This window comes from Squalius cephalus (genome assembly GCF_949319135.1).
Source record: "Squalius cephalus genome assembly, chromosome: 11".
NCBI classification, from domain to species: domain Eukaryota; kingdom Metazoa; phylum Chordata; class Actinopteri; order Cypriniformes; family Leuciscidae; genus Squalius; species Squalius cephalus.
The window spans coordinates 36,142,347-36,169,793 of record NC_137132.1 but is presented as its reverse complement, the minus strand read 5'-3'; the positions used below and the strand labels follow the sequence as shown (position 1 = coordinate 36,169,793).

General features: G+C 41.0%; 3 protein-coding genes and 1 long non-coding RNA gene across 13 annotated transcripts in view; 3 read left to right on the top strand and 1 right to left on the bottom strand.

The window, feature by feature from the left end:
* septin4b (septin 4b) overlaps window positions 1-8,749 on the top strand; it is a 64,871-nt gene extending 56,122 nt beyond the window's left edge. For 4 of the 10 annotated variants that reach the window (XM_079885359.1, XM_079885358.1, XM_079885360.1 and 1 more), the window contains 4 exons: window positions 645-741; window positions 1,085-1,247; window positions 5,461-5,557; window positions 7,544-8,749. In XM_079885359.1, coding sequence (XP_079741485.1) covers window positions 645-741; window positions 1,085-1,247; window positions 5,461-5,557; window positions 7,544-7,612 — 426 coding nt within the window. In that variant the 3' untranslated portion in view covers window positions 7,613-8,749. Of the gene's footprint in view, window positions 1-644; window positions 742-1,084; window positions 1,248-5,460; window positions 5,994-6,541; window positions 6,875-7,543 lie in introns of those variants that run through there. The other 6 variants (XM_079885356.1, XM_079885362.1, XM_079885363.1 and 3 more) reach the window with 2 other exon arrangements.
* Window positions 8,750-12,317: 3,568 nt separating this feature from the next.
* The window catches only part of LOC307166921, a 293,883-nt gene continuing 278,753 nt past the window's right edge, over window positions 12,318-27,447 (bottom strand). The window contains exon 3 of the long non-coding RNA XR_013822706.1: window positions 12,318-12,327. This is a non-coding gene — a long non-coding RNA (uncharacterized lncRNA). The remainder of the gene's footprint in view (window positions 12,328-27,447) is intronic.
* Window positions 17,814-19,888, top strand: apoa1b (apolipoprotein A-Ib). The gene is made up of 4 exons (XM_079887116.1): window positions 17,814-17,882; window positions 18,573-18,619; window positions 18,867-19,011; window positions 19,289-19,888. The coding sequence occupies exons 2-4, from the start codon at window positions 18,580-18,582 to the stop codon at window positions 19,872-19,874; spliced, it is 771 nt and encodes a 256-aa protein (XP_079743242.1). The 5' UTR covers window positions 17,814-17,882; window positions 18,573-18,579; the 3' UTR covers window positions 19,875-19,888.
* On the top strand, window positions 21,102-26,965 carry LOC307167136 (T-box transcription factor TBX1). Its single transcript, XM_079886081.1, has 8 exons — window positions 21,102-21,413; window positions 21,967-22,138; window positions 22,500-22,601; window positions 23,121-23,292; window positions 23,376-23,531; window positions 25,071-25,138; window positions 25,257-25,381; window positions 26,732-26,965. The coding sequence occupies exons 1-8, from the start codon at window positions 21,248-21,250 to the stop codon at window positions 26,926-26,928; spliced, it is 1,158 nt and encodes a 385-aa protein (XP_079742207.1). The 5' UTR covers window positions 21,102-21,247; the 3' UTR covers window positions 26,929-26,965.

The window sequence follows — 27,447 nt, the reverse complement described above, 5'->3', positions numbered from 1 at the left end:
GTTCATATTGTATTGCAAATCACTTAAGCTGATATTGAGGTGGGAGACAGGCAATGTTAGGGTCAGGTTTGGTGGTATGAGTAGGTTTAAATGAGGGTTAAGGTGTTAGGGAAAACTCAACATTGTAATTATAGATGTAATTGCAGAAATTAATTACAGCTTTATTTACATACAAATATAAGTACAATGTAAAAACTTGTATGTACTCAATACATGCATTTTATCAAATGATTCATTTAAATGTCAGTACATAGAAGTTAAAGGAACCTAATATAAATTGGTACCAAAAATGTACTTATTTTAATGACCAGAAATGTAATAGCCACATGAATAAGGTCCAGTAAACCATGCAAAAAGGCAGTACTACTGAGTCGCCCACTTGCAAACTCACACCAGTGCTCTGTCTATCAAAGCATAGCTTTATTTGCTTCTGTTTAGTGGCCAGTGTCTTGTATCTGCACTGGAACCCAGTTTGATGCAACAAGAAAAGAAATCACTAACCAGCCCCAAAAATATATAAAATAAACCACTAGCACTATACTTGAATGGCTGTTTTTTGTTATTCTTTTTTAAATATTTTTTTGTTACACCCCTAAAGGATGATTTCTGTTGAGATGATTCGTTTTCTTGTCCTCGTCCTGTAGGACAGCATTCCCTTCGCTGTGATTGGCAGTAACACAGTAGTGGAGGCCAAAGGCAAGAGGGTTCGAGGACGTCTGTACCCCTGGGGAATCGTAGAAGGTATGATCCTGATCCAGGAACAAACACGCCTCACAAGAGTTTCCGGCAACACTTTATTTTACAGTGTCCTTGTTACATATGTTACATGTACTTACCATAGTAATAACAGTAAGTTATGCATAATTACATGCAACTAACCAGATCCTAACCCTATAGTAATTAAATGTAGTTGCTTAATATTACTCAGTACTTAAATATATAATTACACTGTAACAATGACACCTTAAAATAAAGTGTAACCGAGTTTCCCACTGTCAGTAAAGCATACAGGGGTTACACAATTATTTTATGATCATTTTAGTGGACTGGATATGTACTGTGTTTGTGTGTGTTTGTTGGACAGTGGAGAACCCAGCACACTGTGACTTTGTGAAGTTGAGGAACATGTTGGTACGAACACACATGCAAGATCTGAAGGATGTGACCCGGGAAACCCACTATGAGAACTACAGAGCCCATTGCATCCAGAGTATGACCCGCATGGTGGTGAAAGAACGCAACCGCAAGTACGCAGCCACGATTCAGGCAGAAGAAGCTGTGTTTTCACTCTCTTTCAGCTTTTGTTTTGAACAACAGTGGCCCCAAAAAGTATTTGGAAACTTAAGTCACATATCCACATTTACATTAAGAAAAGAAGAAAAAGTTATATAGCGCCTTTCCATAACTCAAGGTAGAAGTACATTTCAAGGAAAACAAAGCACACCAAGTACAAATGATCGAAAATACATTTCAAATAGTTATGTTTTTAACTGGTCTTGAAAGTAGACAGAGACGAGGCTACAAAAACCTCAAAAGCTTACAATGATTTCAGTCATTGCTACAGAGTTATCATGCTTTTAACTTCTGAACACTGTGAAGTAATTCCTTCTGAAGGATGTGCTAACACTTGAGTCATTACTAGTGGGTTACCATGATCTTTACTTTAGAATAAGTTATACATTGTGCGTTATCTCATTAATTAACTTGTATATTGTAGTTCTTAGTAGTCCTCTGGGAGATTAAAAAAAAAAATGTAGTTATTGATCAGCTAATACTGAATTACCTCATTCAACTGAGTCCTATGACTTACTAATAAGTTAATCAGAGTTTCTTGTTAGAAACTAATAAGAGTTAATAATAAGAGTTAATAACAACTCTTAATCAGAGTTTCCGGCATGTTTGCCGACCCCAGAGGGTTAATAGAAGTAACTAGAGTGTTAATACTCATTTGTTTCTCTGTTAGTTATTCATTTATGAGGGAACAGTGTTCTAAAGTTTTATCAAGAAGGGATGTTTGAAACACAAAATGATCTTTCACCTATAGTAGACAATCAAGATCTAGGAATGGACAAAAGGCCAAGATCAGACAATCTAAGAGAGTTTTTGGTGGGCAGGAATGGGTGAAGCAGGGTTAGACACTTAGGGATTTAAAGGAATTTGCTAGAGGGGATCACTCTTAATAAAAGGACAGCGGAGGAGGATTTTATATGAACCCTATCAATATCAAAGCACAGGACTATTCTTTTGATTGGTGTAGTAGAGTCAATCGACAATATTTCAGTTTTGTTATTATTCCGTTTAAGAAATTTCAGGGACATTTAGTGTTTGATATCCCCAATTCATGCAGTAAGGCAATCAAGAAGAGATGGCATGTCAGAGCTGGTGGTCAATTTACAGTGAAAAAATAACAGTGAAAATGAAGTCCAAACTTATATGGATATGTATGATGTCACCAATAGGATGCATGTCGATGATAAAGAAAAATGGACCAAAAACTGAACCCTGAGGAACACCATGTGGCAGAGAGGAGCAGAGGCAGATTTGTACCCTTGCATAGTAATAAAATACTTTCTGTTGTTGAGGTAAGAGGTGAGTCAGGAAAGATCTGAACCAATACTGGCAATTTCAGAAAGGCGAGGGAGGAGAATATCCTCACAGACAGTCAAACGCAGAGCTTAGGTCAAGGAGAATTAGGATGTTTATAAACCTAGAATCCACAGACAGGAGGATGTCATTGATCACTGAATAACAGCTGTTTCTGTGCTGTGTGATGGACAGAATACAGACGTTTGCAGTTAGATAAGATCGTAATCGAGAGGCCACTACTTTCTCTAAACCTTTGGCCAGGAATGGTAAATTAGAGATTGGTCTGTAATTGTTAATATTTCGGTGATCAAAGCTAGATTTTTTTTAAGGATGCACACATTTTCTCAAGTGTTTGGGAAATAGCATTATTATAGAGACAACACGTTACTATTGGGCCGTGAGATCATAAAGAGTCTGACAAAGTAGAAAAGTAAGACGAAGTAGAGGCCCTTATAGAAACAGAGATGGACGATGGGTTCACAGAATGGATTTTTTCTTACATGATATAGAAATGGGAAAACTCAAGCTACAGTAAAGTTTGTGATCAGAGAAAACAAAGACAGAACCAGTAACACAGACATTACGCAATACAGATATGTGACAGTATATAAGCTCTGGAGTGAGTTGCAAAATGTTCTATTAAGTTTGAAACATTCCAACTCAGACATACATTCAAGACATTGCACAGTATTTGTATGTATTAAAATCCCCAAGTACAATAACAGATAAAAATCTAGCATGGACAAGAGTAAAGGCCCAGATAAACTCACAGCGAAGTTCTTTTTCAGTCTTTATTGAGGGGTAAAAAGAAGTTTATAAACCTTTGTAGCGGTATACTGCTAGCGAACACCCTGACGCTGCTCAGAGTAACGTTTAAATGAATATTTAAATATATGCTGCGAACTTTCCTTTCACTTAAAAAATAAACACAACAAAAATGACAGCAATGAGAAAACAGCAGTTAAGAAAGCCTCTGATCGTAGTGATGTGGATATGTTGGCACAAGCTCTGCAATTCGTCACATCACGTTTATTTAAATAGCACGTTATACAATAGATTGCTTTAAAGCAAGCAGCTTTACAGTATAAACATGAAAAACAGTGTCATTAGCCGCATTTCCGTTACCTTTCAAATTGCGCGAATTGAAAACACAGCCAATGGAAACATGTCAATTTCGCAAAAACTCGCATATAGCGCAAAAAAGTTTGTACGATTGCATGAGGAGGTTTTTCAGGGAATTCGAAATTAGGAAAAAATTACATTTTAGTCGCATAACATCACGTCATTTCACAATAGTTTTTTATCGACATTTAGAAATCATCGCAAAAGTTTTGCGCAAATCTGTAATCGAAACATGGCTAGTGTCGCTTTCATTTAGAATTACACTTCAATTTGTTCTATAAAGCAGTTCTCCAGTGTTTATGTGTTCACTCGCAGACGTCTGACCTTGACAGACTCAACAGAGGAATGAAGGAGGAGGACAGAGCCTCAGCGCACACCTACCTATTACACAGTCTCCATGGACCAGTGGTAGTTCAGAGGTGTTTACCAGCCGGAGTGAACTTTTCTGGAAAGTGGAGACTTAATTTTGGCCTGATTTTGTTCAAAATGACGCCTCACCAGTTCGTTCCTCTATTTTGCTTGAAGTAGCTCACTTATCTCAGAGAAAACATCAGGTCAGTAGAATAAGATCACAGCTGGTGATGTTTGACCAACCATTTTCAAAGCTAGGTATTCAATGGAAACATCATGTAACTCAGTCGCTGATATTTAATATGCTCATGTCAGACCAAAGCCTGATTAAAATACATGTATTCAGGAGTAATCAAGTTTAAACTGAGTCAGTCATTGGGCTCCTGCCAGGTCTCTCAAGAAATGCATGTCCAGGTTTGTGTCAGTGATTATATCATTTAGCTCTGATGCTTTATCGATCAAAGAGCGAATGTTAAACAGAGCACACTGTAATTCTGAAGATGGGAGTCAGTAGTTGGCAAATTTGGGATCAGGGAATAGTGGCCTCAGATTTCCACAGCTGATTGCATGAGTTTTCTGTCGAGACTTACGGGGAGCACGGGTGAAAAGCTCAAAGGGTCTTTCACGAAAGGTGTATGCAACATGGGCAGCGTCAAATTCCAAGCTGTTTACACCATTCATGAATGTTTGGAGGCAAATGAAAAAAATCCTGAGCAGTTGAGTACTGAAGAGCCGTGCCAGAAGGACCCGTTTGACTGAAGTCAGCCAAAAACAATGCAAAAAGACAAAGGAGCTTGAACGCAGTTACACAGAGACATGGCCAATGATTGTTCGGCACCCAAACAAACAACTTCTCAATATATCTGCATTAGCCAAAACAGTATCCAATTCACATCTAAGCTACCCAACCACACCAAGGATTAATGATGCCTGTACAAATGATAAAGAGAGTGGAGACTCAGTGTATCAGATGTCGGAGCAGATCAGTGTGAGGGGATCACCAAAAAGGGAGGAGAAAATAGTCCAGGTCTATCGACTTCTAGTAAAACAGGATCTAAATAAACAAGCAAGCAGGAGCAGCGTGAAGCGCCAGCACAAGCACACCGTTAGGTTTACACTGAATCATGGTCCAAATGATGTCCCTTCCTTTCCACCTTACAGGGTTACCTGCAAACTGTAGGACACAGCTAAATATTAGCCATAAAGTCACACATTAGGAATTTGAGATATATTCTCACACGGTTAATTGAATATCAACAGATTTGACTGTGTTCATTTCATGTTAGATGATAGTTGAACATGGGATATGTATGCTTTTTGGGGCTACAGTGAACGATGGCATGTCTTTTGCTGGTGAAACTGACCGTACGTTGCATGCATGTGCTGTTTTGCTCCGAGCAGCAAACTGACCAGGGAGAGCGGCACCGACTTCCCCATTCCCATGGTGCCCGGTGTCGCGGACGAGACGGAGAAGCTCATCCGAGAGAAAGACGAGGAGGTACGGCATTCTCCCTGCCAAGATCAGCATGAGCATGAGCATGAGCAAACACCACACCACGAGCAGCGCTTGGAGCCGGAGCCGTGCGTGGATGCTCACTCAGAGCCCGAACCCAACGCTGAGCCCACAGGGTCCTGATAGGGTTTCATATAGTTCGGTGTATTTAACCCCGTGACCCTCAGATCACCCCTCTAGAGCAGTGGTTTTGGCCACTGGCGCCCCCTGTAGGTGTATCTGGAGCGCTGCGAAAAAGCCTGCACATCTCTGGCGTGATGCACTTTAAACCTGTATCGCATAATGGCTGAGATATGTCCAGCGTATGTATATCCAACCCCAAAATGATGAAGATGATTATTATATGCAAATAGTAGGCCTGTTGTTAGGATTTTTTTTAAATAAGCACATTTTCCCTATAAATTCACACTAACACAATAATGTGTTCTCATTACTGTAATATAGTACTAGATCATACTGTCATTTACTTAATCATACTTAAATTTAATGCAACACATACTACAATAACAAAATGAACTATAATACTATGATATTATAACCCACTTTGTGTTAAATGTGTTTAACTACTATTTGTTAGCATTTAAATGAATCATTTGATACAATGCATTTATTGTGTACATACATGATTTGACATTGTAATTATATTTAAAACACATTAATTTCTGTAAGTACATCTATAATTACACTGTTGACTCCCATATCTACCCATAGAACCAAACCTGTCCTAAACTTCCCCGTGTTACACCACAAAAGCAGCACTTCATTTTACAGTGTCCTTGTTACACGCTGCATGATCTCTCTGTAGTAATAACAGTAAAATAACCCTAAACCAAGCCCTATTCCTATTCCTCACCCTATACATGGACACAGTTAACACAAGTGCTTTTTTTTGTGAGTACATAGTAGTTAAAGACACTTAAAATAAAGTGGACAGTATACAACTGTTATATATTATATAATATATTACAGTAATGAGAATTATTTCCTGCAGTTTTCTAAAATCTTACAGTGATATAAAGTATTTTCCTGTAGCTCATTTTTTTTCTGAGTACAGGCTAAAATATATTTTGTACTTATTTCACAAATGGTGCATTTACTCAGTCGTGGTATTTTTGTATATATTTTGGAAGATTGGTAGATGAATGTTCTCTTCTTTTCTTCAACTGAAGCACTTGTCACTGCATTATATGAGCTGAAATAGATTGATGAAAGTATAAATGAAGGCTTTGCTTTCAAGCCGTTTTCTGTAATGGATTTATTGCACTGGAATCAGTCTGTGATTAAAGTCTTGTAAACACTGGTGATATGATTTGACATGGCACATCTGTATATCACACGCACTTTTCAAAACCGTTGTTGACGTCTGAGTGTTGTTCAAAGGTTTACTCTGATAACTTCCACCACATTTCATGTTCTTGAACTGCACAGCTTTGAATAGCTCCAGTTCCCAGTCTCTCTCTCTGAGCTGGAACATAAAGCATTATAGGCATGAATGTCTCCATCTCTACACATATGATTTGGTAAACTTGGAATAATTGACTCTAGACCGTTGAATTACTGACAGTACCTGGGAATTCAGTCACGACACACATCGCCATTTTGGGTGTGCAATCCATCATTTTTCAATAATTATGAGTCAGCTGGAAATGGTGGCACTCCTGTACAGTCTAACACAAAGGAGATTATTTAACATTACGCATTGTTAGTATTGATTTTAGTATCGATCGGAAGTAGTGTGGATTTTAGCTTATATGTTGTAGGTTACGTAACAACTCCAACGTGTCAATGTCCCCGAGGTCACGCACTGAAGGCATGCCAGCTCACGTGACTTTCCCCTGGCTGATCTGATTGGTTAGGTTGGTGATCAGCGTCACGTGACTCGTCCAGTCTCAGACTCATTGATTGGTCAGTATTGATTGATCAGTTTTGTGGTACAGTGTGGTGATTGTGTGTTGTTTTCTTCTTCTGCAGTTGAGACGAATGCAGGAAATGCTGCAGAAGATCCAGGAGCAGATGCACACGCAGAAAGAGGCGTATTAAGAGCGTTCACAGTAACATCAGGAGCTTTACCGCGGTATCACTGAACACACCAGACCCGGCGGAGTGTGCCGTCCGTGCCAGTCTTCACTTCTCACTAACACTGTCTGGGTCTCATTTCCAAATAATAATAATAAGAAGAAGAAGAATAATGATAAATTCTTTGAGTTTGAGGTGAAATTTCACCAAGACATGTTGATATGAATAAAGGTTCACTATTGGCTTTGAAGGTTCTTCTATGGCAAAACCCCCTTTGAAACCTTTATTCTAGACCAGGATATTGTTTCCATTCTGACTGACACTATACTTAATTCAATGTAACTATGTTCTTGTTTGAATATAAAGTACAGGCACTCATGTGAAGGCGTCTGGTTCAGGACAACAGCCCTTTAACCACTTTGCTTGTTGTCCAATATGTGTCTCTACCCCAAGATTGTTTTATAATTGCTTGATATCATAGGATAGACACGATGGAATTATTTAATTTCTTTTTTTCTACAGTGTGTGACTTTATTTTGTACAATGTTCATTAATTGCATCGGTTGTAATGTATGTCTTTTGGTTTTGTTTGTATTTCTATAAAAAAACCTGCAAAATGGCTTCTTTTAGAACGTTTCTAAATGAAAAAAAAAAAGTTTTATTTTCTTATTGGAGAAATAACGTACTGTAGAGAGATATTTTTGTTAACACGGCTAACACACGTATTGTTTCTCCTCTGGATAAGATGTTCCCGGCCTTGAACTCATTCCACAAGTGCATGTTTAAAGAAGAAACGTCTGATTCTGTGCTTTCGGTGCGTTCACGTCATGTCAGAATCACAGTTTAGTGATCACTCCTCGCTGTCAGAATAACCAGCCATGTTGAAGAGCTGTGGTGGTCATGTGATCTCAAAACATGAACGTACCAATATCTTCTGCTGTTTCAGTTGTGGTAAGGGTGCTCATTGTGACCGTATCTGTGTTACAGTCCATAGAAATAAATTATATTTCTCCTGCATCATATATATTTTCTTGGTTAATGTTGGTGAAACAAAGAACACTTAGTAAAAAGTGTTGATTAAAAAAAAAAAAACACCTTGAAATAACAGAGTTCTGAAAAATGTTGGGTCAGATGTGAATGAATAAACCCATTTACTATGACTTTTTTTTCTGTCATTTTTCTGTCAAGACTATTATAGCCTCAAGTTATAAGGATAATATCATGTTCATTTTAATGGCCTTTTGAAACCGTATTAGAGATCTGATCAAGCTTACCACTATTTTTAAAAATCCCTTTTCACAGCACTTTGCTTTGAATTGATGGCTTTCATGGCTTCCGCTACAGAGCGTTACTTTTTCCAAGAATGGATGAAGATAAAATGACTAGAGATATTTGAATTAATAAATACATTCATTGATTATTTTGGAATCGGTAAGATTTTGAATGTTTTTAAAAGAAGTCTCTTCTGCTCACCAAGGCTGCATTTATTTGATAAAAAAAAAAAAATCAAAAATCAGATCAAAGCTGAATTTTCAGCATCATTACTCCAGTCTTCAGTGTCACATGATCCTTCACAAATCATTCTAATATGAGGATTTGATGCTCAAGAGACATTCATTATGATTATCAATGTTGAAAACAGTTGTGTACAATTGTTTTTCAGGATTCTTTGATGAATAGAAAGTTCAAAAGAACAGCATTTATGTATCTGAAATATAAACCTTTGTAACATTATAAATGTCTTTACTGAATTGATCAACAGAACTTTGAGATTTGCTGGACGTGACAAACAAACCTTTATCAGTGCAGGCGGGTGTCTGTTTGTCAGAGCAAATTTAACCCCGATGATCCTTGAATACATGATCCAGCCAATCAATGCATCCGTTTGGACACAGAAGAGCAGTTCAACCGTCTGTTCTGCTTGTATTTAAATGATTTAAATTGTTCCAAACATTTGGATGCAAGCAGGCAGCAAAACGTGATAATAATGTCCTGGATGCCTGCAGCACGTTAACCAAACATTTAATGTTACGATTTAGCGTCTTCACAGAGTACCTTAATGGAAAAGTTCACTTCAAAATGAAAATTCTGTCATCATTTACTCACCCTCAAGTTGTTTCAAACCTGTATGAATTTCTTTCTTCTGCTGAACACATAAAAAAATATATTTTGAAGAATGTAACCAAAACCGTTGATGGACCCCATTGACTTCCATAGTAGCCTACTTTTGTTCCATATTATGGAAGTCAATGGGGTCCATCAACGTTTTTGGTTACATTCTTCAAAATATCCTTTTTTTATGTGTCCAACAGAAGAAAGAAATTCATTCTGGTTTAGAACAACTTGAGGGTAAGTAAATGATGACAGAATTTTCATTTTTAAGTGAACTAATCCTTTAACACCTCAAAACTTCCAGGAACTCACTCTGCCTTTACTTTTTATAGAGGCCTTTTCCCCCCAAGTCCTTCAGTTTTCCATGAAAGGCCTGCAGTCTTTCTGTTGATGTGGGTGAATGAGGTAAAGGATCAGTGTTTTGTAACGATTGTAATTTGACCCTACATCAGCAAGCAAACGGCACTATTTCCCCCCTATTTCTGCTGCTGTGTTTAGTGACCATTGGAGTTTCATTCAGATGCAACTATGGCCCTGTCCCAAATGGCAATCTAAGCTCTCGAGGTCTTCCTACGAGTCCGCACGTTCGTGACGTAACGCCGCTTTAACGGTCAGCGAAGAAGCTGTGGAGCATCAGTGCGGGCTCGTGCGATATCGACCGCAGAGGGGTGCTCGCGTGCACACTTCTGAGACCTAAAATGACAAATGGGACACCCTACGGTCTGACGGACTTAACGGACACGCGGCAGCCATTGTTACTCCACAAGACCGAAAGTGCACTGTGTGCCATTTGGGACAGGGACACATAAATGTGCCATTTTATTTTTCTCGTGGTCTTGAAAACTATTTTGCTTAAATGCATTTAAAAAATACAAAAAAGGTCTGTACTCTAAAAAAGTGCAGATAAAAAAAAAAAAAAATGTGGAGATGCATATATATAGATGTGTGGGATATACACTACCGTTCAAAAGTTTGGGGTCAGTAAGATTTTTAATGTTTTTAAAAGAAGTATCTTCTGCTCACCAAGGCTGCATTTATTTGATTAAAATACAAACAAAAACAGTAATATTGTGAAATATTATTCCAATTTAAAACAGCTGTTTTCTATGTGAATATACAGTAAAGTGTAATTTATTCCTGTGATCAAAGCTGAATGTTCAGCATCATTACTCCAGTCTTCAGTGTCACATGATCCTTCAGAAATCATTCTAATATGATGATTTGATGATCAAGAAACATTTATGATTATTATCAATGTTGAAAACAGTTATTTACATTTTTATTTCATGATGCTATGATGAATAGAAAGTTCAAAAGAACGAGCATGGACGAAGGGCTAGGCTTCACGCAAGAATACCAAGGTACACTGGGTAACATATCCCAGGGGGAACTTGTAACACACTGCCTACCCGAAGGGAGGACTTAAATACACATATGACCCGAGACGGGATGCATATGGAAGACTCAGACGTATCCAGCCCGCAGGGTGGAATGTTTCAACCTTGAGAGAGAGGGAAAACACAAGCTCGATGGAGACTTACCGTGGAAATACACATGTGGGGGTCACCCAACATGAGAACCATGCACATGGAAGCACCTAGCCAATCACGAGGGCTGAGCAACCGGACAGCACTCTGGTGACGGCATCATCAGTGTAGGAGGAACTCAGGGTCTTGGAAGAAAGAACTCATCTGAGTGAAATAGCGCACGTATCCAGTCCGTGGAGTGGAATGGCTCAGCAAGCGATGACACCGAGCGGGTCCTATTACCGGCCACTGGGGGCGAGTACATGGGAGGACACTGGCTCATTCGGAGATTATAGAATCTCGCGAATGTGTTAGGTGTCGAACAGCCTGCAGCTCTGCAGATGTCTGTCAGCGAGGCGCTATGTGCTAGAGCCCAAGAGGAAGCCACACTCCTGGTGGAGTGTGCCTTCACACTCAAGGGGGCATGGTCGGCCCTGCGTCTGGTAAGCCAAGACAATGGCGTCCACTATCCAGTGAGACAACCTTTGCTTGGAGAGAGCCTTTCCCTTCAGCTTCCCACCATAACAGACAAAGAGCTGGTCTAAGGTCCTGAAACACTGCGTTCTGTCTACGTAAGCACGGAGGGCGCGTACTGGACAGAGCAGTGCCAAGGCTGGGTATAGCGCTTGCAGGTTCACCACCTGAGCTCTGAACGGAGTGGTGGGAACCTTGGGCACATATCCAGGCTGGGGTTCCAGGATCACGTGAGAGTTAGCCCGCCTGAATTCCAGGCATGCTTCATCAACCGAAAATGTCTGCAGGTCCCCTACCCTCTTAATGGAGGCCAAAGCGGTCAGGAGCACTGTCTTTATGGACAGGAACTTAAGCTCCACTGACCGCAATGGCTCAAAGGGAGCTCTCTGCAGGGCAGATAGCATCACTGCGAGGTCCCAAGAGGGTACAAGAGGAGAGTGAGAAGTATTTAGTCTCCTTTCTCCTCTAAGGAACCTGATGACCAGGTCATGCTCCCCCAAAGACTTATCTTCAACTGCATCGTGATGTGTGGCGATAGCGGCAACATACACTTTGAGGGTGGAGGGAGACAGCCTTTGCTCCAACCCATCTTGCAGGAAGGAAAGCATGACACTGATCGGGCATTTTCTGGGGTCTTCTCGGCGAGAAGAGCACCAAGTGACGAAGAGGTTCCACTTCAACACATAGGCGTGTCTCGTGGACAAGGCTCTAGCGGAAGTAATGGTAGCCACCACCAGAGTTGGTAGGGTACTCAAACCTGCCTCGTTCTGTCTAGAACCACACATGTAGGTTCCATAGATCGGGACGAGGGTGCCAGAGGGTGCCCCGTCTCTGAGAAAGGAGGTCCATCCTCAGAGGAATTGGCCAGGGAGGTGCTGTCGCGAGGAGCACAAGTTCAGAGAACCAAGTCCGGTTGAGCCAATGAGGCGCAACCAAAAGGACCTGCTCCTCGTCCTCCCTGATCTTGCACAGGAGCTGTGGGCTCACTGGGGGAAACGAATACTTGCGGAGGCCCCCCGGCCAGCTGTGCACCAGTGCATCCGTGCCGAGCGTGCCCTCAGGGAATAAAACAGGCTGCAATGGGAAGAGTCGTGGGAGGCAAACAGATCTACCTGTGTATCGCCAAACTCTTCCCAAATCAGCTGAACCGACTGGGGATGGAATCTGAAACCGTGAGAGCTCGTCGGCTGCATGGTTCAGCTCTCCCGGGATGTGAATGGCTCGAAGCGACCTCAGATGCTTTTGACTCCATAGGAGGAGGTGGCGGGCGGGTTGCGACATATGGTGGGAACGTAGACCACCTTGTCGGTTCATGTACGCTACTGTCACGGTATTGTCTGAGTGGACTAGTATGTGTTGGTCCTTGAGCAATGCACGGAAGCAGTGCAGAGCCAAACGTACCGCCAGCAACTCGAGGCAAATGACATGCCAAAGGTGCTGGGGTCCTGTCCAGGAGCTCGCAGCAGCATGTCCATTGCACATGGCACCCCAGCCCATGGTGGAGGCATCTGTTGAGACAACAACATGCCTGGAAACTCGTTCTAAGGGCACTCCGTGAATCGTGAAGCACCAGGTCCCTGTGTTCGCACACCTGGTCTCGAGGGTGAGCTAGAATCAGCCAGGCGTTGAGATAGTTCAGGATATGAAACCCTGTGTTGCCGGAGTGGCACAAGTGCTGCCTCGATGACTTTTGTGAAGACGCGAGGATACAGGGCTAACCCGAAAGTGAGAACCGCATACTGATATGCCTGCCCCTCGAAAGCAAACTGTAGAAACAGTCTGTGTGGTGGAAGAATGGAGATATGAAAGTAGGCGTCCTTCAGGTCGATCGCTGCAAACCAATCCAACGGACGAACATTCGAAAATGCGTTTCGCTGTCAGACGCACAGGTCCAGGATTGGCCGTAACCCACCGGTTTTCTTGGGTACAATGAAGTAGGGGCTGTAGAAACTGGACCTCCGCACACATGACAGGGGCATTGCCACCCACCATGGTATAGCGGACTCCCCGGAAGCGGGGAGGAGACTTACTGAATCGCATAAAGGTACCCAGCGGGACAGGTTGGGAAGCTCTAACCATGCTCCCAAGAACTGAACCAGCGGGGTAATGCGAACCACAGACGTACCCTCGATGGGGCAGCGAGGCAGAATGACCAGCCCAGACGTGGGTGGCGTAGCGTCCCGGTGTGGGGGCAAGGTCATTTGCCGCGTCCTGACAGAGGAGGCCAGGGAAGGACCAGCGTTCCACGGGGGCCTGCTCTGCCAGGGGTCTGGTGACAGAGGGGGACGGTCCTCGGCCTCTGAGGGCTCAGAGATGGGTGTGTCAGTTCTTGCAAAGAACTGAGTGCATCTCTGAGCAGCTCGTCTCAGGAGCACCGTTTGGCAGGCTGCGGGGCTGGAGCGGGCTGGGGCGCTTTCCTGCGGCCACCTCCACGGCGTGGCCTGGGTCAGTTCTACCCTCGTGCATGTCCCTGAGCATGCAAAGAGGCGGCAGCCTGCCCTGCTGCTCTAAAGGACTTCGCCAGCAAAGTAGATGAAAACCTACAGGCTTTGGAGGGGTGCTTAGGAATGCCACACGATGAAGCACTCTGAGGACACAGTTGCATCGCAACAGAGCATTCAACCGGGGGAATCCCAGTGTACCCCGCTTTTTCCACACTGTCACCTTCAGGTCACCCTGGTCACCAGCCAAAGTATCGCCTCTCGAAGAGGGGATAGATCAGGATGTGGCGGAGGGGACTCTACCTCTAGTGAGGTCATTGAGTCTTGCCCATCAGACTGAGAAACGGTCCGACCGCAACCAGAAGTGTGCGGGCAAGATATCTTTATAAAGAGCGCAAGCTCTTTTGTGAGAGGATTAAACTCTGCAGAGTGCTGAAGCGCCACGGGGAGAAACACACGACTGGCAGACCACTGCACCGATCAGCAGGCAATGTGAACTCGCTGGAATTCGCCGTAACACCAACACCTGGAGAGTAGCTCGTCTCGAAGAGTGAAGATAAATCAGAATGGCTTTTGGAGTGAAGAAAGCTCTTGGCTCCGAAGCGAAAACATAATGCGAGATTGCCAGCGCTCCTCCTTTTATACCCACGCGGTGGGGCGGAGTCGTGGCATGCAAATTCCGCAGACCCAAGGCATTTCTAAGCGAAACACCCAATTTCGTCAGTCACTGACGTAACTCCATAGTAGTGACCGTACGAAAGTGACCGTACGAAAGGGAACTAGATCTTTCTACAGCTCTATCATGATCCAGTCCAGACGTCTCCACTCACACCGGCACAGAGGTGAGAATTAATGCAAGAGGGCTATTCATGTGCACTGACAGAGGGATATATGACAAAGACGAGGAGTGTTAGAGCGCTCATAAAGATGAATGAGAGAGGATGAAAAGAAGGGAATGATGCTGGCAGGAAATAAAGATCACAGAAACAACTTCACTTACAATTCTGGAGCATTAAATGCCTGCTCTCTACAGACAACCTCCAAAGAATAAAGCACACTGTTCAAAATCAGCATTTCATCACAATAGATTCTGTTCAGTGACAAAAATCCAGTGCAACTCAAAAATAAGTAAAAATGGATGCACTGAACAAAACACTGCAACAAAAGCATTTTCCTGAAAAACAAGTAAAAAAAGACTCAAATCAAAAATGTAAAGCCAATGAGGCAATAGGATAAATGGTTGCTGATGATACTGTAAACCGAACAGCGTGAAATTAAACAGCTAATTTCTATAGCTTCATGGGCACAGCATTTAACATTTTTTATTTATTAGGGGTTTTAAAAGCATCTAAACCCAGACAGCAACATAGTGTCGGCCCAGATCCGGGCCACATCTGGTACTGTACATGTGGATTTATCACATACCAGATGTGGGCCGGATCTGGGCCGACACTATGTTGCTGTCTGGGGAGATTCACTAGTTTGTGCCCTAATAATAAAGACAATATTGCCAATATGGCCAAAGCACACTTTAAATAAATACAAAGCTGTAAATGTGAATGGTTGTAAACGTACACTGTTGTATTTCTGTGGTTTGCTTGTGATTTAGTGAGAGTTTAACTAATTTGATCTGTTTATGTATCACTGAGTTTAGTTTCTTGAAGCAACAGCTAAACTGATTCCACTGAATAGATGATTAACTCAGTATTCAGTTGACAACATACATGAACAGATAAAGAAAAAAGCATGACTAATGCCCTTTTAGGCTCCTGCTGGAGCGCTCAAACTCAAAACTGTGCGTGAAAGCACTGCTGGGTTTGGGAATTTCACAGCAGTAACTGTCACTGAATAAATGCTTCTGCTAAATGAATACATTAATATGCATGAGTCTATCGATAGGACCAAACTGGCTCATTATTGACCATTTTACAGCCATTATTTTGATGCAGCTGAATTTGATACCAAAGGCTTCGGAAACAAAAAAAGAGCGTGCATTTAAAATGTTACCATCCGAATCACTTCATTTTACAAAGAGTGCGTAACGTTTTTTTGTAGCTCGTCCACACGCACACCAGAGCCTCAAAGTCCACTTCAGCCAACAGCTGGAATGACTCTTTGACCCATTTGCCCTGAAACAGTGGCTGGCAGTGTTCTGCTGTGTGCTCATAGACAGTGTGTACTATGAACAGTTACGACATTCTCCTCACATACACCGAATGCCCCAGCAGGCCTTATCACAGAGGACATTCACACAAGTCCTGGCCCTTACAGCGAAAACCACAGACACACATGAGGGACGAAACTCTGCTGACATTGATTTTCTACCGAACTCTGTGTTTGCTTGAGTAGTTTACTTAAACTCCTACTCAGATGAGCTGATATGCACAAATCATGAACCCTTTGGGATTTTTCCCCCCTGATTTTTTGTAGGGTTCATGTTTTTCTGAAAACATGACAAAAGGCAAACAGATGGCATGTGATTGAAGAAACGCTTCATTTGAAGCCCATGTTAAGTCTCACATGAGGTGTGATTGCTCACAGGTCTCAGAGAGTTGAACGTGTCTCTCATGCGGACACAAAATAACGTTTCAAAAGTTCTAAACGATGCATCATCTTTTCTCAGGAAACAGTGTCATGTTTTATTTCTCTCTTTTTTCTCACAATGATAAACTTTCAAGAAGTCATGTTTTTCCACCTCAGACTAAATAACTTAATGTGCATCTAACATTCAGATTCAGAACAGTAACAAAAAAATCATGTTCGTGAATTAATTAATATTCCAAATCATTAATATAATTTGAAGAGAGATGGTTAGGAATATTAACTCACACATTATAATTGGAAACAAATAAACTAGACAATAAGTTTTAAAAAAAACATCCCTGTTACATTCAACGTGTTCTGTGGTTGAATGTTATTGGGTGAAAAGTTAAGGGGAATAAATGATAATTACGCTATGCTAAATATCATTATTTACATTCTTGTGCCATGGTCCAAGAACAAAGTGATTAAATCATGCAACAAAGTTCATTCTCCTGTTAATCACATCAGGCAGAACACACAGATGGCATTGTTTCCAGAGGAAGTCCAAGCAACATTTCTGAGAAAGAAAATGTTCAGAATGACTTCAAGTAAATTTGTAAAGTGCTCAGAATGGTTCAAGTCTCAAAGCTTTATTTGTCAAATGTGCAATAACATAGCAAGCAGCGGTACGTGTTGATGACGAAATGTGTTGTTGTGTCACTATTGAATCAGATTTCAGATTAAGTAGTTCTATATGTAAAGGAACAGATGTTCGGACCAAATGTGCCTCATGGGACAAAATCTAAACTGGATAAAAAATTTTTTTTTAAAAAGATATTTTTATATGATTGAATTACCCAGTCTACATAATCAAAAGTCCTATTTAAGGGTCAGATCACAAGAAATAACTTCAATAACATAAAGTACCAACTCTTTCTCACGTGTGTCACAAGATTGCTTCAGAAGTAATTGATAGGCATTGTTGCACTACATTTGATGTGAATGATCAAAACTCAAAGAGCCTGAAGCAATCTATCATGTATATGCATGCGTGTGTTTCCCCCGTCCCATCAGCAGGTAACCTTTGAACCCTGCTGTGAGGGGGCGAGGGGTTGAGGTTCAGCTCCAGATACTCCCCCTCCCTCCCGATGAGCCTTATAAAAGACATTTCTCTGGCCTTGCTTCTTCAGTCTCGTCCCAGACCAGCTACATCAACAGGTAAGCAGCCCGACCTCGCAAACTACAGAGTAACTGAGGATAGGCTTGTGTCAGGAAACAGCTGGACCGCATGGACTGTTAGCAAAACAACCAATTCGTATTGAATTATACTTTTCAAATATAACTGTTTTTGAGAGAACATTGAAATAACATGTTTAGTCATGTTGATTTTTATTGTTAAAAGTACCAAAAGTAATTGTTTTGGTTTGACGACTAATGATTATTGATAAAATATGATAAATCATTGTAGACATGTAACCCCTCGAGGGCATCTGGCCACCTTTCTGCTCCTCAGCTGCTTGAAAGTAACAATAGGTTTGACTGAAGTCTGCTAAATTTTCCAGGTCCACCATCAATGTGTCCAAGTTAATCCTAGGATTTCAGATTATGTAGTGGTTGAGAACTAATCTGGTTGTGAAGCCTTTGTAACTCTGTCTAATCTGGGATAAATTAGAGTCTAGTCTAATAGGCTGACATATGTTGTAGCCCAAGCGGCCTGAGTAGGTCGCAAGCTCTGCAATAGTTGTAGTATCAATCCAGAACAATCACAGTACCAAAAGGTTTTATAACATTAGAAGCATTATGCTGAATCGTGTCCACTCTCCCTTCGGTTAAAAATCTCAAACCAATCCCTTCATTGTGAGCTGCTCCAACTGTATTAACAATATCTGATGCTTGTTTTTAACCCAGATCCACAATGAGGTTCGTTGCCCTCACCCTCACTGTTTTGCTGGCAGGTAAATAAACCCATTGCTTTTCTCAAAAAATAATGTTCTTTTTGTCTGTTTTTTGTTTTGTTTTGTTTTTTTGTCAGTTTAAAATTTAAGACAAGATACATTTTGTTAAGAAATTTTTCATGAGATTTTATGCATTTTTGAGACTTTTGAAAATCTCACTCAGATTTTGCTTTTCAGTTAAAATGATCAGAATGCAAGGCCCTTTGTTCTAAACTCAAGTGTATGAACTGACATTTCCTTTGTCCAGGTTGCCAGGCCCGTTTCTTGGCGGACGAAGCACCATCACAGCTGGATCATGTGAAGTCTGCCTTCCAGCTTTATGCAGATCAGCTGAAGCAGTCCGCACACAAGAGCCTCACTCACCTCGATGACACAGAGTTCAAAGACTACAAGTAAGAGAGCAAAAAAACTTCCTCTAAAGCAACAGTGCATTCATTTGCAGATTAGCATGGTATTGATCTTAAAGTCAAACTAAAACAACCCATTTGAATTCTTTACTATGACAAAGACTATTCTCAAACTAGTTTCAAACAGCATACATAGTCCTGTCGTAATCGACGCCATTGATTGTGCCAATGTTGCAATGTCCAGCCGGGCTGAGGCCACATTTTCAGGAGCGCCGTATCAGTTTTTCCAGTGGCAGCCAACCTAAATCCTCTTTCTGTTTAGGGAATTCCTGGGCCAGTCCGTGGATAGGATCCATGGCTACTTTCAGGATTCCTTTCAAGCCATCACCCCATTTGGGACCCAGATGCTGGATGCCACTACTCCCATGCGTGAGAAGTTGACCAAGGACATGGAGGACCTCCGCAAGCAGCTCGAGCCCAAGCGTGAGGAGCTCAGGCAGGTTCTGGAGAAGCACTACGAGGACTACAGAGACGTGCTGAAGCCCTTCCTCGATAAGTACATGGTCAAGCAGCGCGAGCACATGGAGGAAGTCAAAACCATGCTGGAGCCAGTGGTCAAGAGCTTGCAGGAGAAGATCCCACCCAACTGGGAGGAGACCAAGACCAAGCTGATGCCCATCGTGGAGATTGTGCGGGAAAAGCTGACGGAGCATCTGCAGGATCTGAGGACCCAGCTGGAGCCCTACATCCAGGAATATAAGGATCAGATGGAGAAGGGAGCCCTGGAGTTCCGCGAGAGCGTGCGATCTGGAGAACTGAGGAAAAAGATGACCGACTTGGGCGAGCAGGTGAAGCCTCACTTCCAGGCTATTTTTGAAGCTCTCCAAAAGTCTCTTAGCAAGGAGTAAACCAACTGTTTTTACACCACCCACCCTCCCTCCCTTCTTCCTTGCCAAGTACCAACACCTCGACCCATGATCTGGAAGGCTTTTCTCACAGCATAACCAACCTTTACTCAAACCACACAATACACTCATATGCACTTTTGACACATTTCCCACAACTACATTCTGTCTAATGGGCAAACACAGATATGAATAAAAGAACACTGAAACCTGTTCATTCAAAAATGCCTAGCAAAAATCCTTTGTTAAGCTGCTTTTTGTTCAAACTGATTTTCAATGTTCAATGAAATAAAATAATAATAATAAAAAAAAAATTCATACTATTTCGTCAGTGTCTAAATGTGGTTTATTTGGATGTTTTGTTGAAATTATATGGAAACAACAAAATTCATTAATGCCATATAATATATGATTATACATAACAAAATAAAGAACAAAAAAAGATTAGCAATTACAATGTTGATGTTGTTGGTATTTAAACATTGCTTATCTGTTTCATGCAAATGCACAACAATGGCCGTTAAATACACCCTTTTCTACATTCTAGATCTGATTAATGAGTTGATTACAAAAATGTGTCACCGGTGATCAATATATCCTGGTTTAGTGATCTGTTACTTATTAGTGATAGGGCAAGATGGATGTGGTGGCCATATTAATGTCCTCAGGCAAGACTGTGTCAACACCAAACCATAATTTTGACCAAAAACAAAACACAAAACATAAAACAATCCTGTGCTATTTAGGCGTATTGACAAGTTAAAACTTGATAATCCAGTTTCAGAAGCTAAATATGCATTAAATATGTGTCTAAATATGCATTAAAATCCAAGAATATGGTCCAAAATGTGATGGGATGCTTTTGGTAAAACTGGTCAAAGACAGTTATGTTAAAGTTGCAATATCATGGAGAACAACTGGGATATTAAAGAAATCTCATTATCAGATGTTTCTTTCCTATATGTGGCAACACTATTACTTCATAAAAAGAGCATTATTGCAGAAATGCTCCATAAATGTGCATGGACGTTATTAACAGATCTGTCTTCACTGCTTGACAGGACTGTAACCCTCAGTTGAAGAGTGCACATAGAGAGCTATTCAGTCCCTAAGTGAGTAATCCTAGATCAAAGGTCATCACTGTGACCTTGCAGCAAAGCTTTGTCTATCAGAACAATGGTGGTAAAAGTCCAATTAGCTGTTTGTTGAGTGTTGGAGGTGTGACACCGAAGCATCGATCAATTGCTGCCACGACCAACAGATTCTTCTGTTCGCAGTCAATAATGCTGGGTGATGTATATGTAATTAACAAATACTTGAGTGCAATACAGAGTAAGTTTGTGGGCATCGTGGGTCATGGGTTGTGAGTGAGTGATATGGATGAGGTGCTGAAACACTGCATATTAGATCTCTCAGAAGATATAAAGCCACGACTGCACCATCATGAGGCACAGATGCATGGGATCAGACACATTCAGACCGAGATTGTGCATGCAACTGGATGTTGGACCAGGCTTCAGAGTACAGCAGTAATGATGAATGGTAATATTCATATTTTACTTTATTTGTACTTTGTGAAATAAAAGTAGTATTTTTCATCTTGTTTTTTTTTAAAGTAAAATATCGTAGCATCCTTGAAACAGTGAGATATTGAAATTGAGTATATTATTGAATATATCACATTTGCACAATTTTCATTTTATGCCTAAATCTCACTTCTCACTTCAAGTGTCTTGGTTTCGTAGTTTTCATAGTCATGGTTCCTTTTTGTCATGTGCTTCCCTAGTGTCATTCCTAGTGCCGTGTCTTTGTGTCAAGTTCTCATTGGTTCATTGCTTTCAGGTGTGTCTTGTTAAGTCATTAGTCTTTGTTTATATATATAACCCTCATGTTACCATAGTCTCTTGTCTAGCTTTGTGTTCGTAACCTGTTTTGATGAGTTTGTTTAGTCCATGGTTTAAGTTCTTTGTTTCTTTTGTATTTAGTTCATGTTTTAGTTGAAATAACAGCACATGGGTTCTCAACTTGCCTTCAGTGGACATTCGTTACACTCTGTCTTTAAGGTGTTTTCTGTACCCTTCTCCTGTATCTGTAGTCTCGGAGTTGTCGCAGGCTGGTCCTCTGGTCCTGCCGTGTTCTCCAGGCGGAGGGCGGACGTGCAGCAAAGCGCCTGAAGTTGCCAGTGTCAGAGTTCAGCTGGAAATGCAGAGCCTGTGGCGGCAGTTTGACCAGCTGAGCACCGAGATGATTGTCACAAAAGCTGGAAGGTTTCATCAAATACTACACCTTTGCATCTGCTAATACGACCTCTTTGAAGCATTATGTCATGTGTAATTCTGCTTTTACATTGTCTGAAGAAAATGTGAATGGTGATTCTAGTGTATTGTTGGTGGTTTTTACGAAGGTTGCAAAGATGTTATGAGTGTTTGCTAGGCTATTCTAGGCATTTTCCAAAGAGTCCTTTCATAATGGCATCATAAACAGTACCAAACTTCAATAGTTATGGGGTTAGAGATTTGAGCAATAGTGATGGTTGCCTCAGAAAACACCACTGCTATACCGCTAACGTTATTCATATTTTTGAATGTCATATCTGTGGACACTGATATGTTGTTTGTGTTTATACAGAAGGATGTTTCCTACGTTTCAAGTACACATTTCAGGCATGGACCCAGCAGCAGAATATGTTCTTCTAATGGACTTTATTCCTGTTGATGACAAACGATACAGGTATCTCAACAGAAAAGGCTTCTTAACAATTGTGATACATTTAGCATAATGTCCAGACAAGTTTGAAGAAACTCCAAAAGACGTTGTTTAAATCATTTTTACTCTAAAAACAACCAAATTTAATGTTTTTCCACGCCCAACAGTTTACTGTAACAGGACACTACAAACAATTTGAACACAAATCTCACAGCGCAATCATGAACATGTGTTTTTCCATGCTTAAAGTAGGGTGTTGTGGACCTCTTCCATTTCAGGGCCATCCTGACCGAGAGCTCAGGGACAATTGTTACGCCCTGAATTAATTATCCTTTATTTTCTCATGAATATGGGGATTTAACATGATGTTGTACACTCTATAAAATCAACAGAATTAAAACTGTATTGTAGTTAAGAATTAAAAGTAACATATTTTAAATGTTAGTGCACTGCAGTACACCAAACCCTGGTCTTCGGAAAGTTGGTTCTGTTTTGATTTGAGAGTGGACATATTTTGGACGTTCTTGGTGTTCCTGTGTGCAGGTATGCGTTCCACAGCTCCTCCTGGTTGGTAGCGGGACGAGGAGATATCGCTGCCCCGGGACGAGTGCACTTCCACCCAGACTCACCCGCACGGGGATCCCAGTGGATCAAACAGACGGTCTCATTCGACCGCCTCAAACTCACCAACAACCTGCTGGACGATAATGGCCACGTAAGACACACACACACACACACACAAACGTACATAACTGTCTGGATCCTGCAGAGGTTCACACTCTTGTGCATGTGTCTTAGATGATCCTGAACTCCATGCACCGCTACCAGCCGCGACTGCACGTGGTTCTGGTGGACAGAAGCAGAAACAGTCAGCGCTTCGCTCACCGCAACTTCTGCACTTTCAGTTTCCCAGAAACTCGCTTCATCGCAGTCACCGCCTACCAGAACCATAGGGTACCAAACACCCAACATCCATACACACATTCCTCAAACAGCCCATAAGCCTAGGACTAGCAAACAGGATTCCATTAGTAATTAACTAGCAAGTGTTAGTAAAGTAGTCTAGGCTAGCAAATTCTAATCAATTTTGGTCATATTTTGTTTCGATGGTCCACTTTAGATATTCTGTTGACTAAGTAATCTTGAACCTACTTGTCAACTAACTCTCATAAAGCGGATAGGTCCGGTCCTTGATTCTGATTGGTTGAGCCACGTTAGAAGCCGTTGTAAATTACTCAACACACACACACACCTGTGATCGCATTACATTAGTATTACTGCGCAACTGCCGATTCTGTGTTACTGCATGTGTTGCTTGGCAACCTCTTTGGAACTATATTGCTTGGCGGAGGAATAAATGTGTTATAACGGTATATTTTTTTGTAGCTGGTGGTTGTTTTATGAATAGAATAAATATTAAAATGAATATTTTTATGGACTAACCGCTTTATAAAAGCAATAAGCCTCTTGAAGCTGTGTTTTACAGTGAATTTAGAACAGCTAAGGGGGTTAACAACGCCTAACAACGCCCCTTAGCTGTTCTATATCCACTGTAAAACACGGCTTCAAGGGGCTTATTGCTTTATTAGAGTATTAGTAGACCGTCTGCTCAATATCTGCAAACTCTTTATTGTGATGCTCCTCAACAGACATTCTACTGACTATAAGTGACCCTGCAAATACATATCAACTTATTCTACTAACCCAAAACACTAACACCTAACCCTAACCTAACAGTCCACTACACTAATGAGAGTTAGTTTACATGTAGTTGCAAAGCTCATATAGTTAGTGGAGGAGGGCCACCAATATAAAGTATAACCTCAATTTTAAACATTCCTTTCATGTCACTGTTTAGGATGGTTCGCTAGCTGTGAATCTTTGGCTCGACAGCAAATCAATTCACTGGTTTTTGCAATATTTGCAAAAAAAAAGTTGAATTCGATTAACAATTTAATTCCTTCTGTTTAACAATCGTTTGATTCAGAACTTTGTAAAATGCATGTACAGGACACTTTACATACTGTACGCTCGTGGATCTTAGGCGTGAAAATGAAGAAAGAAATGATCAATTATCAATAATTAAGACATTTTCTTTTATTAAGTAGGACACATTTATTACACTAGCCATTCACTTCAGTCATGACTAAACAACATAAAACTAATCAGGTGTCTGTGTTTTCAGTTGTCTTTGTTGGTTCTCGCTTGCATTAAGTGTGGTTTGCATTTCTCCTGTGTGTTAACTTTGTAAATAAAAACTATATATTTTGGCATACCCATTTCATTCTTCTTTTTCGTGCGTGTTGGCTACCATGCATGTAACAGTTAATGCTTTATAATTCCAAACCGTTGTTTTTTTTTCTATTTATATTTTTGATGGGTAGACATTTAAAAAAATAATGGAACTGTATTTTTTATCAAGAACTGTATAATAAGTTCAGCATAAAGTATTTGCAGTGAGTCTATATGATGCTCGTGTCTTCCCTGTCACAGATTACCCAGCTGAAGATCGCTTGCAACCCCTTTGCGAAAGGCTTTCGAACAGCAGATTCTGAAAACAGGTAGATGTTAATGCTGTGTAACATTAGACCAGAGGTTTTTATGGTTAGCTTTTTTTATGGTTATGGTCAGCTGTTATCGAATGGATACTATGAGCATAATTATGCTTTCTGATCTCAGACCTTCAGCTCAATGCCAAACCGAATCTCCTCGACTGTCTTTGCCCTGGACCCTGTTTGAGGGAACATCTGTGAGCGGAGCTGTGCGTGAAGACCAGAGGCCACCACACCATCCACAGGCACCGCGTGAGTGCACTTACTGCTTTTATTTAAAGGATTTATTTCTAACATTCTGGGGGGGGGGGGGAAATGGATGACTCTTCTTGCTATTGCCAAGGCTAATTTAATAGCTTCTGTAGACAATAATATGCAACAATTCAGAAAAATATAATTTTTTCGCATATTTTAAAGTGCCTCTATTAAGCTATTTTAAAGTCTCCTAATGTTGTTTTGGAGTCTCCTACAACAGGTTTACATGCATCAAAGGTCAAAAAACACTTTAATTTTTATATTGTGTAAGTTTCCGGCTAGCTCATGTGATTTGTTTGCAAACTTTAATGTTACATCAGTCATTCGCGTTAGTGCTCGGCTTCCTGCATATGCACTGCAATAAATTAGAAATATACACATGGGTTTATTGATGGACATGCACTTGTTAGTGCTGATGGTGAGGAATTACAGTTGAAACATTTCATAATGTTCCTAAAACTGAGTAACGCATCTCTGAGAAACGTCCCGCTCGAGTCGCAATGAAGGTTTGGGTTGAATAACTAGTTCCAATATTTCATCGGACTCGTGCTTGGATTGATATGGTAAAATTGACGCCATCGTTACAGTCGTTACAGTGTGTACAATCACTTATTTAGAAAGCCTCCGGAGCTGAAGTTCAGTTATGGTAATGAGCGTTTCGTTTCCGACAGGTGCTGTGAGCGGTTGACCAATCACAACAGACTGGGTCATCTGGGAAATCAAAGCAGAGTCGCTCGTGGAAAGGAGGCATTCAGAGACTGAATAATCCAATTAGTCGTTTGAGAATCACTGAAAAATGTGGAGATTTGCGATGTATATTATGAGAAAACTACGTATTTTGAACACCCAATAGATATACATCATTAATTATTCTGACTTACAGGTTGTGATTCTGAGGAGCAGGTTGGTCCAAATAAACTGAGTACTGACCCATCTTTCTAGAGCAAGCGTTCTGCAAATCCCGCATTAAACTCCGAGATTTGAGAAGCAAGCTTGTTTGAGGACAACGCAGATGCAAATGTGTCATCTAGTAACACAGTGGGATTCGAATTGCAGGTGTTTCTTTTGGGCGGTTCAGAGTCGATTATTTCTTTTGGGAGACGATAACTTTATTTCTCATGCACTTTCGACTTTTGACTACAACTTTGCAGAACATTTACATTCACAGACAGCTATATTACACACTGCATGAAAGAGAATATTCAAAAAACCATTGGCTCTTTAACAACAGTGGAGTTTAATTGGAAACAAATATTGTAAAATATTGACCTTTATTGTAATCAGTCTCTATTTTAGTAAAAAAAAAAAGATCTTGTTTGTAGTAAACCTCTGCTTCTCCCTTTGCAGTTCGTTCAAATCCTCATGATCCAACCCTACAGACAGCGATGGATGAAGCGGCACTGTCGTATAGTGAAGGGACGGACTATACAGACAGGAGGGATGGAGGTTCACATGCGCATTTCTACAGCACTCCCGTGTTCTTCACGTTACCCTGCCAGTGGGACGGCCTGCCGGCCAGAGCAGACAGAAGTCTGATGGGCTAACAAACACCCTTGTGCGGATGATTGGGATTCATTTAAACAGCCCTTTATGATAGATAGATAGATAGATAGAGATAGAGATAGAGATAGAGATAGAGATAGAGATAGAGATAGAGATAGAGATAGAGAGAGAGAGAGAGAGAGAGATAGAGATAGATAGATATATAATGCTGAGGCAGTGTAAACAATTCACATGAAAACACAAACTCAATTTAAGTTTTTTTTTTTTTTTTTTTTTTTTTTTTTTTAAATATGTTATACAGCACATGAGGAAAATGGTCTGATGAATAAACTTCAAGCCCCATGATGCATCATTTCCAGCGCTTGACATGAGTGTGTGGAGTCCGCTCAGTGCGCTAGTGTAAGGGATGTCTGATTCATTTTTGCGAATCGGTTCGTTCCGGCAGTTTGCTCCAATGAACCGGTTCAATAAAGCGTTTCACCCTATCAAACCTCAGGATATTTAGCTATATCATTGTAGCCTGTTTTTCTTAAGCGAAATTTTGCGTGGAATGTAGGCTA